Raw genomic sequence first — 18,518 nt, forward strand, 5'->3', positions numbered from 1 at the left:
GAGGGCCTTTCTGAAAGATGAAAAAAAAAAGAAGAAAGAGCCAGGGAGAGAAGGAAGAGTGAATAAAAAGAGCAGCATCCTGAGGCCCTGGAGGGGGGTTCAAACGACCAGGTCAGCATTTCACATGTGTCACTTCCTGTTGGCCTCAGCAGGAGGAGCGTGGCATGGCATGCTGGCCAGCGGGGCACAGGGCCTGTCAGACTGACACAAGAGGTTATGCACCGGGCAAACGCAGGCACAAATGCGTCCACACACATACACGTACACCACTTTTCCTATGCAAACAAGTGTGATTCAGAGGTCTGAATGCATGCATTTGTCCTAATGAACACAGTCATGCAAGACAGTAGTTTTCTATATGGGACTCATCCAGAACTGTGCCATCTCATATGCCTGTCATCAATGACGGACAAACACGGGACATGAGCAGTGAAAGGCCAGTGTGAAGATTGTGTATTCTGAAGGTAGGGGAACACAAGTGTATGTATGACATCAAGGAGAGGAGGGAAGGTCTTCTTTAAATCTGTCAATCAAGACCTTTTCCACCTTTGCTTTATAAAAATCCAGTCATTTCACCTGAAATAGCAGACACTATGGAGGAACACTGTGGCTCATTGATTCTGATGTTACCTTATCCTACAGCATGAGAACATGAAAACCAGCAAAAGAGGATGTATTGTGTGTGTGTCTCTCTCTCTCTCTCTCTCTCTATATATATATATATATATATATATATATATAGCTGCAATCTGACAAAATGGTGAAGGTAGAGGTTTGTGGCAGAGGTTATGACAGTATTTCTGTCTGTCTGTCTGTCTGTCTGTCTGTCTGTCTGTCTGTCTCTTATCGCCTCTCAGTCTGCTTGTCTCTCTCTGCCTCTCTGGCCTGTGTTAATGTTGCTGTTTGACATTGCAAACAGCAGGCTTTTTTTCTCCCAGCAGCCTCAGTGGACACTGAGCTTTAGCCTAATTGGTTCCAGAGCAGACCCTGACAGAACTCTCCTCAGCGGCACACAGCCATATTAATACCCCCCCACCACACACACAACAAAAACAAGCACAGCAATCAGTGACTAGCTCGCTAATTAACGGCCTTACAAAGCATCTCATTAGCATGTGTTGTACAAAGGGGCAGTGGGGGAAATAAGCATTTTGGATTTAAAAAAAAGGGAAGAAATTACTAAATAAGACCATGTATGGCCGTATGTGTATTGTATTCTACTCAGGGGCCAAGGGCCTTGGTTGGCCCACCAAGCAGTGGGCTGTATCTCAGGGGAGTCCATTACTGCTCTCTGAGGGAGACATTGGAGTCAAAGATAAGCAGAATTTTAAAGGCAATCAGGAAAAATAAATCTCTGGCATGCAGGCAACACTTTGGTTGTTAACCAGCAACTTAACCTGCATGTACTGTGAGCGGAATAGGAGATAGATAGTTTAGGGGCTGTGGGAAAACAGCTAAGTTAAGTCCTCTTAAGGCAGAGGCCAAGAGCTGCAGAGCTGAAATATTTGCACAGTAGAGTTATACGACAATAATAAGATGCAAAATGTATTACAATCCGCAAAATTACATTTGTTAGTGTACATGAATCAAAGATTTTGCCTTCCCAAATCTATCTGCCTCTGTCTCTTTTAAGTGCAAATCTTTTACCATCTTTTATTCCCATCCCTCCCAGCACCCATCTGCCGCTTAATCCCCTCCTGGTTTTACTGTGGCTTCATCACAGCCTGTAAAAACAGCCCCCTTTGAACCCAATAAAGGCAACCAGCATCAGGCTTATTGTAAAACACAATCATAAGGTAAATGTTTATCCCCTCTCCGCCACTCTAAACTCCCCTAATGAGCCTGCTGGAGGGGATTCACCTCACAGCTCGAATACAGGAAGAGAAAACAACACATTCTGCTCAGATTAGGCCTGCGGTGGGGATGCAGCTAAAGTCCCATCATGAAAACAGTGTGTAGCATAAACACAGCAAGAAACTAATTTCATCATTAAAAAAAAGGCAGCAAAAACACAAACAGGTAATACGATCTCTACAGTGCCAAACAAGCTCCATAATGTCAACATGAATGTGTGAACAGTTAAATATAGAAACAAATACTTGTACTCATATTAACTGAAGATTAAGTGGAAGTACAGGACAGATTTATTTTTGTTTCAGGAATCTTCTGTAAAGTATATTGTTCTCTTTCTACTGTAGCCGTTCCTGGCAGAGCTCAGTATGATTGGCTGAGAAGGATAAGCCCTCTGACCCTGCTCTTCCTAACTGCCAGTGGCTGTTCTGACCTGCCCATTATCCAGAGGTGACCCCACTATTATACCCACTGTCAGAACCCGGCACTGCGCTGCGGCCGAGCCATCACTCTCACCTCTGAACAGCAACACTGGCCCACACAGCCAGAGACACACAGAGAGAGTTAGAGAAAGACAGAGTTCAGAGCAATAGTAAGCAGGTAGTTAAAGGTCAGAGGTCCCGTGCAATCGGGACAGCAGTTCCACTCCTGGCAGCCAGAGCGGAACTCTGAGAGGGACCTGGAAGTAGATATGATGACCTTTTGTACAGAGGACCCCAAAATATACCCTCTTATCAAAATGACCTTAACGCAGGAGCATGGGAAGGCGAGCAGAGTCCATCCATCATCTTAAAGATTAATCCTCCTCTCTATTCTTCTCCTGAATCTATTAATAATGTCGCCAGAGGGGAGAATTTGCAGCAAAGATTTATTCTGATATTGTGACTTTTATTCATTAGCCTATAACGGGGGATTCCTTAAGAAGGAAATATGGAGTGAGCTTAGGGAATGCTAATTCACAACTCATGCTCTATTTGAACTATACAGAATTCTGTTAACTCAATCATTGAATTTGCTGACAACCTGCACATTCCACATGCCAATGCACTACAACAATGGAAGATTATCATTTACACTGCAGAGGTCACCAATCATTTAATTTTAAGCAGCTACAATGTCTTAATTCACAAACATTTAACAACATCTTGGATAATTTGGAGGCAGGTGTAAAGCCTGAAAATCAATTTGACTGCAGAATCTGGTGCTTGGATCAGAGCTTTTCCTCACTCATTTAGACAAAGCAGCTACATTAATAGATTTGTACACTGGATTTCACACTGTGGAGCAGCACTGACAGCCCCAGGGGCATACTTCAATTAGAGACTTGGGGGTGAGTTTAAACACTGCAGATCTACTCTCACTCATAGGCGTTTGTCTCCCTCTCTCGCTCACCTTCGTTTTCCCTCCCTCTCAGCTTCTCTCTCTTTCTCTCCATATCTGCACTGAGCACTCACTCTCCTTCTTCTTCAAGTCCTGCGCTCTGTAATCAACCCAGTGCTAATGGCTTATTCTTTCTGCTCCAGCACCCACATTTCACTTGTTTATTTTCCCACACTCGTAAATCTGGGGACACGTCACAAGCGCAGCGATATTAGAGCAATAATCTCAGGTAATTATCAGATGCCCTCACTCACTTTCTCTCTGTCTCCCTCTCTCTCTGTCTCTCTCTCTCTCTCTGTCCCTCGTGCTTCATGCAGACACCCCCACACAGAAGTTTTTCTACCTTTCCTGGGAAGCATGCAGGTAGGTAGTCTGTGAGAATCTAAACATGAATACTTCAACTTTTTTTTATTTTGAAAAAGGGTAGTCTTTAACAAGGGAGATTTTAATATGTTCATTATATAGACATTTGGATAATTTATTACTGACGTTTGAATTAATGTAACTTACATTTTGAAGAAGTCAAGTGAATCTCAGAGATCTTTGCTATCTGAACAACATACAACACTTAAATCTTTGATTTGGTTACGGAAAAAACTAATGGAGGGTCTTTAGAAAAAGAAAAACCTTAACGGAGGACGAAAAAGCGAGTAACCTCAAGAAGAAGATGGATCCTTCCTCCAGGACAGCCAGACAAATATAGTTCTTGTTTATACAGAGTATACTTAAGTACAAAGAAATAAGCTAGTGTATTTCAGGCTTTGGCTACACAGGTAATATTTGTCACTAGGACCAACTCACTGTTGGTTTTGGTCTTTTCATCGGGATTTAAATGATCAGCTTTTTATCAAGTAGCTTCAGGATTTCATAACAAGCTGATCATTTGAATCAGCTGTGTTGGAGTAGGGAGAGATTTAAAACATGCATGACAAGGAGAGGTTTAGGAAACACAGCTTTCAAAAGAGTTTCGAGCAAAATTGAGCGGTTCTTGAAGTTTCGACTGTCACTTACCCACTCCTGCTGTATGAGGCTAACTGCCTTGCTGGCCCGGGACAGGTTTCGGCACGCCAGGATCACATGGGCACCATGAAGAGCAAAAGACTTGGCTGTCTCAAAGCCTGAGACAGGATCAGGGAGACAGACAAAGACACGAAGAGAAAAAAAGAATGAACGCAAGCAATGCTTTAAAGATTAGTTTTTTTCTGAAGATAACTTTGATTCTCAGGGGTTGACTCTAATGGGGTGGTGATTGTGAGGATTGGGGGTGCAAGTTGAAATGCCTATCAATTTTCCATATAATTTCTTTCATTGAGTAACACAGTGGTCTAGTAGAGGGAGTTAATCATTTCTCTCTGAAGTGATGAAACTGATTGAATTATTGTGGTTCAAGACTTTTTCCTCTCCTCTTAGATAAAGTTTTGGATCCGACCGCCAGCTCTCATGAAGGTATCGTTGCTCATACTGGGTTAGAGGAAGGGAGGTTGATTGTTAATTATGTTGGTAATTATACAGTGATGGCAGTAATTATGAAAACATGGCTCATAATAGAGGGAGTCAAATGAACAATCGAACAGACAAGACATTTAAACTGAACCCTGGTGTGATATTTCAACACATCAAAGGGGCCCCTGATAAGGACGTTTTTCCCATGAAACGAGGTCCGCAGATAAACACAGAATTTATCAGTCCAAGACTACTTCATGGCTCCATCCAAATCATGTAGTCACGATAAAACTGACAAAACTGAAGATAGAGGGAGAGAAGTTCATTTCTAAATTACAAGTCTAAATGGGTCATTTCAACTCATAGGTTCAATTAATTTATGAGATTACCCCCCCCCCTTTACTGTATTTTTATTTCCTTGGACATTTACTATCCTTCAAAGTGTCATGAAAAAGTTTAACAGTGTCACATTTTTCCATCCCACCTCTGCAGTAAATAAAAACCAGTCAGACACACACACACACATACTGTCCTGATTGACAAATTAACACAATAAGTGATTGCGGCAAAGGGGATCTGAGAGGCAGAGCAGCAGGCCGAGTGTATCAGAGGTTGGATTAATATGAACTGTAATTAGATTATATGTCTTAATCTGATTTTCATTAAGAGCAAAACGGGGAGGCCTAATTGCGAGGAGAGTGTTAAGGACTAATATCTATTAAAAGTCAAAATTGGAGTCGGATTGGAAGCCCTCTCTGTCAAGTGAAGCATGGAATTAAATTATATGACACCTTATTAGGTGTAATGGAGGGGACTGTGTCTGTGAGCGGAGATCATTTCGCTCACATGAAATGGAAATGAAAATAAAAATAACATAACAGAAAAGATGAGCAGTGTGACTCCTGCAGTCCATATGTGCTTTGAATTTGCAGGTGGAGCAGCAGGCTTTAGGAAAAAAATGTCATAAAATTCCAAAATGTCTGCATTTTCACTATAATTTCATCTAAACACTAATAGTTCAAATAATAGGAGTAAACCTCTGGAATGCTAAGGATATGTCTTGTATTAGGTTACATTAAAAATTAAAATCTAAATTTGTAAAAGAAAAGCTTTTGTTTCAGCCTGCTGGTAAACAACAACACCTCACACTCACTTGTTGTGTGTACAAACCATGAAAGTGAAATTAATCGACACTAGTGTTTTCCATAATGGAGAACAAATTAGAATATGGCAGCAACAACAGCAGCAGCACCGAAGCCATGTATTTCCAATGACAAATAACAAGGACTTGACATTAATTGTGAAATAACGAGAGTGGTGTTGCTGTAACAGAGACTCCCCACCCTCTCACCCATGTTGCCGGTAGAGGGGGCCGCACTGAAATGAGTTCCTGGTCAGGTGTACAACAAAGAGAGCCTGTTCCAGCATTGTACGCGGAGGGTGGAACATGACAAGGGGTCAGACAGGGGTTTCTTTTGCTCCGCTGGATCGACAAACGCCATAAGCTGTTTTACAACACACAAAGCCCGAATATTATGCTGGGCTGTAATGATCTTTCAGGTTCTTTAGTCAAACTGAACAACAACATGGTAAAAACAGTATGAGAGGAAGAATCTGTGCATGGTCTGAACATTTTGAAAAAGCTGGGAGATGAAGATAACACAGTTCAGCCCAGTTAAAGCAGATGATTGTGTGCTTGTACAGTCATTCACAATGTAATAGAAATACAGTAAATGGCTCAGCTATTGTTGAAAATTTGTTTTACTGTAATGTATAAAATGCACAAAAAATTTTGTAAAATGTCCATTAAGCAGTGAATGCTCTTCATGGTACATTAGGATCCTGGCCCTACTGATATCCCCCAATAATGAGTGTGATTTAGTGATTTCACGCTTTGTTTGTCCTCCCTGGCCCGCCGCCCCTCTCTGGATCTCCCTCGTACACAGGTGTATTGGCTCAATGTAATGAGATCATTACCAGCCTCGTCAGTAAACGTGTTTATTTGGCAACCGGAGCTGCCTGCTCCTTCTCGCTCTTGATCTGCATCCAAAGAGGCATTTAACTAAAATAAGCTCTGCAGTACAATTGGGCAAACAGAAGTCAATTCAGATCATTACAAGACCTGTGGGTAAACATGTCGCGTTCCCACAATCCCCTTTTGAAAAAACACAAGAGCAACACAGATCCTGAACAGACTACATATCACCCCACCCAAATGAATTACATGGCATTTTCAACTGTAACACACAACATAAAAGTATGTTGTGTGTTATATTTCTGAAGCTATGAATAAATGTGATATAGTAATTGTAACTGGTAATTGCACTGTTTATGTCTGTGGATCTCTGACTAGTTTCATTTGGTGCAACAAACCTGATTTATAAACACCAAACTTTGTTAGTTTGGTGTTTATAAATTTGTAATTTATTAGCTCACAAGCAAGCTGCATCCCCCTCCATGAGGTGAAATGATGCAACTGCACAGTTACTCCCTAAACGTTACCCTAAGATCATATCTCACTACCTTTAGGGCCTTGCCCGAAACATCTCCCTATCTTACCTTTTAGTGTTCTATATTTACTGTCAACAATTTTATTTGAAATGTATGTATTATAAAGTGCCCTCAAACATTCCCACAAGGGAACTAAAAAAAGTAGTGTCCATGGCATGTACCTTAGGCTTCCCAAATGGGGCAGTGATTAATGTAAAATCGCTGTCAAACGCAGAAAAGAGAGAACATTTGAATAAATATGTGCAGAAAAAAAGGCCTTGATCGGCAGCTCTGCATTGCAACACTTTTCAAACTTGGCTCTCTGCCTCATGTATCAAGAGGCCAGTGCTGACTGTCTCTAGAAATATTTTTTTTAAAAGCAGGAAGTGATGCCAATTTGTCATAACATAAAATTATAAACACAAAACAACAAAGGGATGTTTCCGCTACTGATGAAGAATATTGAGAATGTGATCCATTTTTTCATGCCACTGAGAAACTGTATTTGTCCATATTTTTAGCATATTAAATGCATTTGATGGCTCCCCTCCTATTTTTCTTTGTATTATCACTACTTTCTGCTAACAAACCCACATTTTATAGATGCTGATTTATACAGTTGTGCAACTCGACACCTCTCATTGATGATGCAAAATGATGATGATTCATATGTGTCCAAGATATTTTTTTTTACAGTTCACTACTGAGGGTCTTCTACTGTATATAGAAAGAAGTGAATGGGTGACAATTGGACACAGCCTAACTCCTGACTCTCTCGGTGATGAGTGTACTTGTTCCTGCTGCTGCTGTGTATTTCTTGTCCCAAGAAGTCAAGGAACGGCACAACCCCCTACTCTTTCTGACTTTTAAGATCCCCTCTAATTCCCCTCCATTAGTCCAAGAGGAGGGAGATGTCACCCCAAAAGTGGGATGTATGGTTAGTAATTACAGCCCAAGGTTGAGCTGTTCCAGACGAGAGCACTAGAGTGGTTCTATTACCCCTCCCTGTCCCTGTTCTGCCTCCTTCATACACCCCCACTCCAACCCCAGTGCTGTCTCACCATCCATGCAGCCCTATCTAGTAGCCCCCCCCCCCCCCCCCCCCCCCTACACACACACACACACACACACACACACACACACACACACACACACAGGCCAGTAAACTTGATAAACACACATGCACAAAGATAAACAGACCCCAGACCCCTGCTCATGCACACATACCTCCTGAGTGAGCGCTGGCCCTGTTTTCATCACTGTCATGAGAAATCCTCCCCCATCATGTAACTTTCATCCCCTCATCATCTGCAGACTGTAAACTCGATAGGTCTATAAACTACTTGACTACACACAATAACCCAGTACCCTTTCATTTTATTTTACCTACAGCCTTTAAGCACATATATGTATTCCATCCACTCTCTAACCATTTCAGCTCTATTATATTAGAGCTGTAATCATTATTGAACCCTTCTGGCCTCCAGCATAATACTCCTTGCATGTTACACCAGTTTGGGTCTGCATAGCAAATTTCATCCAAGGTTAATAAAGTTAAATAATTTGACTAACCAACCATAACTGGTTCTCATTACGTAGCCAATAAACACATTCATCAGAGCGGACATGAAAAGCCCGTTGAAAATAAATAAATAAATAAAACTCTCCTTCGATTTCCTCAGTGGCTCACTTCACAAGCTGACACAGAGGAGACAGCGCAGGACACAGGCCGGCCGCTCCCCCAGTGGACACGCACACAAAATACTATCTTCTTCCGAATATAAACACAGATGCAGTCTGGATGTCATCTAAACCACACGCAGCCACTCAGAGATGCTCAGAGACACACACACTGAGACACAGGCACCGCATGCCACCCTCACCAGGAACATCTTTTTATCCATCTAATTCCTCCTACTATGAATAATGCATTTCCCTCCTTACCGAGGCTCGGGTTTAACGCATCGCTGCGCGGGTCTTTAAGGGGGTCCTTATTCATAAACAGTAGTGCAGTAAATACCAGAGCTTTGCAGCCAATTTAATGGCAGTTATGCTTAACAAATCTGCCTCAATCTAATGATCAGCCACAAAGCTAGGCTATGGGTTTAATCTGCGCACAGAGGCTCCCCCAGCTCTGCGACTCACTGAATATGCTTAGGGATCTCTCCATCCAGAGAGAGGAGAGCAACGGCCTGACACTTAATCCTCCCAACACAACACTGGGATCAACAAAAACATAGAACAATGTTAGTTTTTCATGAATAAGAATAACATTCAAAGTCCTAAAACACTGTAGAGACGATGCATAGAGAGACTGAAACATTATTAAGCGCTCAATTCCAAATCCTTGCTATTCCCTATCTGGACCACCTGAGTCTTTTTCTGCTTCTTATTCCAGCATTGACCCTGCACCTAAACAGCAATACCATGTGGGATGTAGTGCATGCATTTAGATTGAGTAGAGCTTTGCAACTGCAGGTATTGCTCTACAACATCCTGCTGTACAGAAGGGCCAGAAAAGTTCAGATCAAATTCTGAACATGTTGACAGAAAAGGACTGCTAATGTAGAATATTATAAGTTGTGAGAACACAAAAATAAAAACAGTTATGGCTTTCTGTAAGTGTTTGTCTAGAAATAGAAAAACAACTATTAAAAGTGATAACACCCTTTAACACAGGTTTTCTTTCATCCATCAGACTATACTGACATTAAAATAGCAAATGGAGGATAGTTTTGCCTTCTAAATGCTTTATTTGAGTGAGACAAAGGGTCAATATGTTATTTCTGACCGTTACTCAACGTACGTCATGCTGACAACATGGCAACTGCTGTAAGAGCCTGAGAGACGGATGCTGCTCCCCAGGTAGGGTGACACATATGTAGTTACACATGACTGCATGTGCTAGGAGAGCACAATGCAAATATAGTCTTGCCTCAAGAGAAAAAAAAATATTTTAAGGAAAAGGCTTAAAGATGAGTATGGAAAAATAAATAAGAAAATTTGGAGATTTGAATCTTTAAAAACAATGTCGTGCACTCATTATTTATTAAGAAAGAAAGTGTTTTCACTCTAAACCTAGTGGGTGCCAAACCTATCACGACAATGGCCCTTTAAGGACAACTGTTCCATGGACCCCTGGCCAGTAAATAGCCTGAGAGTTAGTTGATAGGAGGGGAATTAGAGCCAGAGCAGGAGTGTGTAATGGGGATGGATAGGAGGCTCAGGCCTGGGTCAAAGCCGCTTAGGAATCAATGCAGAGATACAGGTGTACAACCACAGGTCTATAAGAGTAAGAAAACCTTTAAAGAGAAGGTAGAGAGACGGAGAGGCGCAGAAATCGAGGGAAAACAAACTGCGATCATTCGTTTCCATTATCACAATTAAAAACACCATTCAGGTTGGTACTTGTTTTTAATTTACAAAAGAAAGCAGAGAGAGGAAGACTAATGTTGTGAACTGAGCGCATGATCACATCGGCAAGACAAATCGCATTACTGTCTTGCCTCCCAGCACTTTTACGAAGGGGCTTCGAGGCTGGTCACAAAACCAGAGACTATGACATTTCATGCATAAATAAACTCATATATGTGCTTTTCATGTTCATGTGAATTAAGAACTAAATTAAAGAGCTGAAATGTAAATTTGCTAATTAAATAATATTCCACCAATACTAATAAAAATGTCACATTCCTGTGGAGGAAATAAGCACTGAAGAAAATGGAAATAGCCTTGACACTTGGATTAAAACACTATTGATGCTATTAAAATGCTAAGTGGGTCCAACCAATTGGCATAACCACATTTCAGTAGTGGAATGTCAAAGGAGCACATGAGTAGTAGCAATTACTATTAGAATACAGTTAATTACGGGTGCTGCATATTTTATATGTGTTAGAGTAAAACAAAGGTTATGTTAATATGGGTTTATTAAGCATTCACACACCATAAAAAAGTGTGTTGTAGCTATTTGATGCATTCTTTCAAGAAAAGCAGCTTTTTTTGAAAAAAAAATTAATTTACTAAATACATAGCAACAAATCTAAATGTGGATTATCTTTTCATTATATATTTTTTTTTATTAAGGCAGATGCAGGCTCATATGAAGCAGTTAATATGATAACGTTTTAAAACCACAACAGCATCACGGACCTCCTGTGCCCTCTTGTGGTGAAAACAATTTGCAATTTTCTCTTGCTCACCACCTTTAATCAAAGGGCCAAATGGTTTTCTTTTAGAGTTTCTCAGAGAGTGTCTTGTGATGTTAACAGTGTGCTTTGACATTTTCCCTTTTCAAAAGTTCTTTAAGATAATGATGGAGTTCTAGTGACCGGCAGAGATGCAATTTATTTTAATATTCAAACAGGCACTTTGATTTGCTACATGTTATGGGTCATTATTCTGCTGGAAGATGATACATCTCTTACACAACTTCAAGCAAGAAGGAATGGCTGCAGTTATCCGATTGCAAGTCAATAAAACTGAATGACTTCCAGTTTAAATGTAGGGTTTATGCACTTTTAACCTCTCAAGCAGCCATCTCAACCACGAGGGTCCGGCTTGATTCTTCTGTGTTCCTATGTTTGGCAATGATATTTTTGTTATTAGCAATGGTACACTTTTGTTTTGCTTATTAGTAACCCTACTTTTTACGTTCTGTTGGATAGTTTTCTTATTTTTATGTATCCTGAGTTTAAACAATAACTGACTGTTTATCTGTTACACGGTTGTGCTATGATTGTGACTTATTTGTCTAATTTCTAGTTTGCTGATCAAAGACTTAAATGAGTTAATGTCTGGTATATGTTGTTAAAACACCAAAAATGACCACTGGTAAAAGGAACATATTGTATATTTGTGTTTGAATGCTGTATGTTAATATTAATACTTTGAACTGTTTACAGTGCAACAATTTGAAATCAGACATCATACAAGAACTTCTCATTTCAACATTCTGATTTGTATTATCTCTATATGATATAGACTTGAACATGTTTATAGATAAGAGACAGATAGATGGAAGAACATCAAGGTCAGGAAGGCATTTAAGTTCACAAGCTTCTTTGTTCAGTAAAGGTCCCCAGGCTGCTGTAAATCTATTTACTACAGTGCTGCTTTGCAGCATCTTGTAATACACACACAGTAATTACACTGCTGCGATTTTCCCTGGGCAAAGAATTTGAATATAAAGACAATTAATGATTTTATGTTTATTTGATTTCCCTCATGCTGGCATTATCTATCCCAAACAAAGCAGCAAGTCTGAACAAATGGCCACTACTTGTGCCAATTTAAACTAAAGGAAAGAGGAAATACATTAGTTTCCAGACCATTATATAGTGAACCATGCATTTGCTGGGTACAAATGGACACCATTCATTACAGTTAACAATGACATCCAATTCAGCCCAGCTAATGAACTTCAATACAATCATGTTCGGTATTAAGGAGTGATTTGTTGAGTCTAAGTGTATCATTTTGGAGGCTAATGTTGATGAATGCCTGGTTTTGGAGAGATGGGGACTTGCACATAGCGCAGACTTGTCAACCACCCTTCTACAGTGTAATACCATATCGCCACCTAATGGTATAATTATGGAAATACACTTTACAGCATCCTGATGATTTTATCATAGCTATAACAAATTATTAAATTGGTAAAACAGATTAGGATTTTATGAAACTCACCAATGCCACAGTTGCCTCCAGTAATGAGGACAACTTTGTCAGAGAGGTCCTGACCCTGCAAGATCTCTAGAGCGGCAGTATTTCCATCATACCGTTTTGGCTTCACCACCACATCCTCTACTGTAAAAGCCTGTCGCGGGTCAAAATATGTGGTCCGCTTGTTAATGTGACTGAAAATGACAAAGAAAAAACATGTCCTGTGAGACCAAATTAAATTCATTTGTTTCATTTGTTAAGCAAGCAGAGGTAGAATCATCAATCTACGTACTCAACATAAATGATCTGTCCTTTTTCATCGGTTTCTTTCTCCCAGCCATACGGTAAATCTGTGGGAAATGACAGACATAATTTTTCTTTAAGAGCCTGAATGCATAGCAGCAAACTGAATAACACTGCCATAGGTGACAGTTATATTATAACATTTTTAAATGATTCAACATTTACTAACACTTTCACAAAGTTCCTGAAAACAAGAAACAATGCATTTAACAAGCCAACTGTAAAAGCAGGCAGTTGCAGAAGTAAGGTTACATTTGAGAGCATACAAAGCCAATTTTAACATGCTGCTCCATATGTGAGTGACCCTCAAGCAGATATAAAATACATGTAAGACAAACCTCCAGCACAACGTTTTTTCTTTCCTGTCTTGGGGTGCTCCCACTGTGTCTTCATCTCATCATGGCTGTTGGTACACAGAGACAAAAGAAGATTGGAAAAAAATATTAATCTATATATACTGGAGGCAGCCCACACTGACCAGAATCAGTGTGATGGTAATGTCCCAGATGTAGCCAAAGGGCTCATTTTCATCTGCAGTCTCTTGGTCAGTTGATGTTACACATTTATAAAAGGCAGACAAAATCACTTACATTTAGTATATGGAATTAAATAACTAATTAATGCTATTACAGAAAAGGCACACACAATCACAGCAACAGCAGATTCAACATAGGCACATGGACACGTGACACATGCACATATTCATAAAAGGTAACAAATAGAGCTGGCACACAAAACAACCAATATTAGACATCACATAAGCCCATGGCATGCAAACAAACTTGTCTAACATATCAATGAAGACATGATGTATTGAGAGAGATGAAATGTTAAGCATTGTAGGCTACCATGCACTATGTTGGCGCTCTTAGTTCTCCAATTGCTAAATTTTACGTTTTCTAAGTAAATGACTACAGGTTGTGTCTCCTTCCAACGTCACCACGAACCGCCTAGTGCAGCCCTGATGGGGGGGGGGGGTTATATTTCAGAGAGTAAATCTGTCATGAAGTTATGCATCTCATTTCCCAACCTCCAGTACTGCAGCTACTGCATAATACTGTAGTACGACTCGCGATCCCACAGTCACAGCCTTGTCAAGATATTTCATATTAAATATATTTCTAGCACCAGTTCGCACAAAACCTACCGTAACTTGAGCTCCGTGGGTTTTATAATTCACGCTACCAATTCAGATACCAGACCTGATTTAAAGTATATAGTATAGTATAGTATAGCTATCAAGCTGTGTACCACTTACTTTGCATAGTAGACCCAACCATCTTTCGTAGATCTCTCTTCCCATCCGGGCGGTAACTCATCGTCACTATCTGTATCGTCCAAACCTGCGTATTTAAGGGCTGCCATGACTCAAGTTTATTCACGTAAACGATGGCGCTACAGCACAAAACCAGTTAGGATAATCTGCTCTGAAGAAGGAATGCAACTGTCAGAGTAGAGAATTACTGTCCACCGGCACTTCCGCAACAACACGGTGACGACTGCCGAATTGGCTTTTGGGAGTTTGAGGCAAAAAAAACGCAAAAGCCAGGGTCTTGTTTGAATATTTAAAGTTTCAAATCGAAATAGGACAAAAACAATCATTGTTTGCGCATTTTTGGAATTATTTTAAACTGTGTGTTTTTGTGTATTTATAACATTTCTGCTACAGGGAATAGGCTTTATTAGTCAGCTGCTGTAGGCTTATTTGACACATGACTGATGAAAAGTGTTTTATTGTTTTAACATTTCTTTTCAAACTGGACCATTGGACCTGCCTTGAGTTAGCTTACTATATACACTGCAGAAAAAGTAAAGTTTGACTAAAACATTTGCAAGTCACCTTTGCTCAAACCAAATAAAAACCAATGAACAGGATAAATACTCCCTCTAAATGGCTCACGTTTAGGCCTAAAAAATAAAAATAAAAAGTAAGAGAGACAAAATATTTTTTCACACAAAAAATGAGCTTCAACTTTCCTATGACTGACTGAAAAAGAACTGAGGAAGCCCCTTGGATGAGAGGTGAAACTTCTTCAAGTAGCCTATGTTTTTGTTTTGTTTTGTTTTGTTTTGTTTTTATTTTTTTCAAGTAGCCTATCTTCAAACACGTCCAGTTGCCCTTGACTCTAACCTTCCTTAGGTTATTGAAAAAAGTTACATTACTGCATATTTGATCTACTTTATCTATTTATTCCTAATAAAATATTTTAACTCAAAACATAGCCTAATTAAATGGGGAGTTACAAGTCATTTAATTCAGTTTAATTTCCACATCTGTCACACACAGGTGTTCCCTTGCACCTGTTGCAGGTGTCCTGCCTGTCTGCTAAGTCAATGTTTCCAGATGATGGCTGCACAATTATTAGGGAAGGGGGCTCCTGTGAAAAAAAAAGAATGATAAATCATTTGAAATTGTTAATTGTAATATATAAATAGCACACTAATGCATCCAGTTGGCTCTCATCCCTGTGCCAACCAGCCCTCCATTTAGGACTTATGGACTTGCATGTCCAGAGTCAGGAAACATCACGGCAGACCCATCACACTCCTGACACAACCTGTTCCAGCGTCTCTCCTCTGGCAGGCGCTACAGAGCACTGTAGCCAAAACAAACAGACACAGGAACTGTTTCTTCCTACAGGCCTTCACTCTGATCAACAAATAACTCCAGACATACACTGTCAGGAACAATCCCTGTGCAATAACCTGGCAACTCTGACTCTAACATCCACCATTTACTACTTAGTGGTGATTCATCATTGTAGCAGTGGAGTAGCAGTATATACTGTATTTATTATATCCACCTACCTCTTTTACATAATACCTGCACACAAATGTTTATTTATTCCAGCATCCTTTGCACTGTCTTTCACTGCGCTATTCTCTTGCTCTCTACAATTGTTGTTTTGTTTATGGTTGTTTGTACTGTACACCGTAGTTTGTGTCTGTTTTTTGTTTTTCTTGTTGTCCTGTTTGTTTATGCTTGTTCTGTTTATGTACATTGACAGCAATGTGAGATAGAAGTCACTTTCCTTGTACGTTTACATATCATTGATTCTGATTCTGTTTCTGGAAACTGACTACCAGTATAACACTCATGCAACTGAGGAGAGTAGAAAGAAGGGGAAGATAATTAACTTCCCCATTAGCCACTGGTCTGTATCTTTTCTATGCACTAAAACTGTGACAATCTGTATTCAGACGGTGTTTTCATAGGCCTTCTTCATAGAGAACATTTTGAAATGTCACGGTTGGGGGGCACAATGTAAATAATGAATCCAAATAATGATGGCTTTCATTTCATGGGACAAAGACTCCATGTTAAAAGAAAACACATGTGCTTTCCCTATTATGTGAAATGGCATTTTAAGTCATTGTTATGTTTCTATAAACATTTATTTTGTATCTTAAGACTGTGTGTATGAGTAAATAGTTAGTCTGTGTCTTTGCAAAAGCTTACCTTAAATTACCCCTGTAGAGAAAATAAAGTATTTTGCATTGAATTGACCTGAATTTGTTTCACTATTTTTAATCAGCCTGATAAACCAATTACGTTGTACCTTCTATTAATAACACCTAGACAAAGAAAGTGATAGCCAGGGCAGCTGATATATAACATACAAATCTAAATCCTTTTTGAAGTTTAGTGTGGTTGTAAAGTAGAAAGTTGCAGGAGTGAGGGCCACATAAGCAAATACAAAGAAGCTTTATCCAGTCTCCGCTTTATAGCTTGCTGCCCCCTCACAAATGACCAAGAGTGGCAGCATTGTTATGTACTCGGAGAGTAGCTTCTCTGCACACTAGGCTACTTTCTTGAGTTCCACTTGTGCCACTCCTGTTTGCTGGTGTAGCGATTCAGCTATGGCTTTAAGTGAGCCGTTTCTGTTATTACTGTGAAGGACAGCAGGAGTAGAGTCACTATTCTGGCTATTTCATGGCTTTCCAGGACACTTGAAATACGAGACATAGCATGATGTTGTGTATGCTGACTTTAAAGAGTCTGCTGACGTTCAACCATGCAACTCGTTTAGTATTACCAACTGCAAAGATGCTTACTTTCATTTTGCTTTTTGCAAACGGATTCTGAGAGGTCTTCCAGCTCCAGTTTGCCTTTCAGAGAATGACATATTAGCATCCCATGGCTAATCACTACCTCCCCAACAATGTGGAGCAGCGGTCAAGTTGCTGATGCACTAAAGCATGAGAATCTTCTGTTATCTGGATGACCCAAGATGTCACAAGAATGTATGATATTTCAGTGCAAAGATGATGTGATTAACTGGAAAAAAACTGGGCCTGGATGTAGAACTGAACTCTCTCACACATTAAGCTAGACTTTTGAAGCTTGAGTAGACAACCATTGCAATGGCAATACGGGACACATGAAAGGAAAGGTGAGTGATGGCTCTGGCTGCTCACTGGGGCGAGTCTCCAATGTCTTGATGTTTACAGACACATCTTATTGAATAAGGGAGACCTTTTGATAACATGATAGGTAGGATGTGGGACAAGAGATGGAAGTAGGATGGTTAGTCCCATAAAACTTCATGTGGGCCATGAACAATCTTTCTTATCTCAAGTTCTTAAAAAATCAAAATGACTTATTGACACTGATAAGGTTTTACTGGTAGCTCTCTACCCAAACAATGATCTACTCCAGGGGGGTGGATGTGTTTGCACATAAAATGTCAGCAATCAGAAGTTGTGAGACCTGATGCATCACTCCATCAGCTCAGTGCTCTCCTGACAACATTCTGCTAGACGGGGTCCGACGGGGAGCTTTTTCACAGCGTTCCTGTGTGTGAGATACATGGAAGATGTTGTTTGACAAAATAATCTTGACTCATGGTCGACCTTCTAGCTTTTTTCCTGTGCTTTTAACTGCTTCACCGGACTGCATTTAACTGGATCAACAGACTTTGCTCATATGAGATTTATTTTTGTAAAAATGCCATTTCCAAGATCACAGATGAACTCTCACACTCAATGGGAGATGCTCTGTAATGGTAACGAAATGTTGCATATTGCTTAAAGCAACCAGGTGTGGAATGTGTTAAAATGACTAAGTAGGCTACTAAGTGTTGCATGTATTTACTCAAGTACTGTATATAGTTACAGTTGTTACTTTATACTTCTACTCCACAACATTTCAGAGACAAATATTTTACTTTTTACTCCAATAAACTTTTATCAGGTTAGTAGTTACTTTGCAGATTAAGATTTTACCTTAGTACAAAACATATCATGATCTTATAAAATATGATGCATTGTTATAGATTTAATATAGTCTAAAAGTTACTTTCAAATTAGCTCCACCTCCACCAGCTTTAACATTAGAATCAGTAATCATAATGATATAATGATCAGATATTATACAATGTAACACT

The 18,518-nt window shown here is 39.8% G+C and overlaps 2 protein-coding genes across 4 annotated transcripts in view; both read right to left on the bottom strand.

Moving 5' to 3' along the window:
* Positions 1-14,688, bottom strand: part of wwox (WW domain containing oxidoreductase) — a 138,522-nt gene extending 123,834 nt beyond the window's left edge. For all 3 annotated transcript variants that reach the window (XM_046036837.1, XM_046036838.1, XM_046036839.1), the window contains exons 1-5: positions 14,390-14,688; positions 13,470-13,534; positions 13,121-13,178; positions 12,853-13,022; positions 4,243-4,349 (exon numbers count right to left, since the gene is read on the bottom strand). In XM_046036837.1, the coding sequence (XP_045892793.1) occupies positions 4,243-4,349; positions 12,853-13,022; positions 13,121-13,178; positions 13,470-13,534; positions 14,390-14,496 (507 nt within the window). In that variant the 5' untranslated portion in view covers positions 14,497-14,688. The remainder of the gene's footprint in view (positions 1-4,242; positions 4,350-12,852; positions 13,023-13,120; positions 13,179-13,469; positions 13,535-14,389) is intronic.
* LOC123961427 (zona pellucida sperm-binding protein 3-like) overlaps positions 1-18,518 on the bottom strand; it is a gene marked incomplete in the record, with an annotated part of 791,580 nt that overhangs the window by 335,049 nt on the left and 438,013 nt on the right.

Source organism: Micropterus dolomieu, linkage group LG22 (genome assembly GCF_021292245.1).
Source record: "Micropterus dolomieu isolate WLL.071019.BEF.003 ecotype Adirondacks linkage group LG22, ASM2129224v1, whole genome shotgun sequence".
Lineage (NCBI taxonomy): Eukaryota > Metazoa > Chordata > Actinopteri > Centrarchiformes > Centrarchidae > Micropterus > Micropterus dolomieu.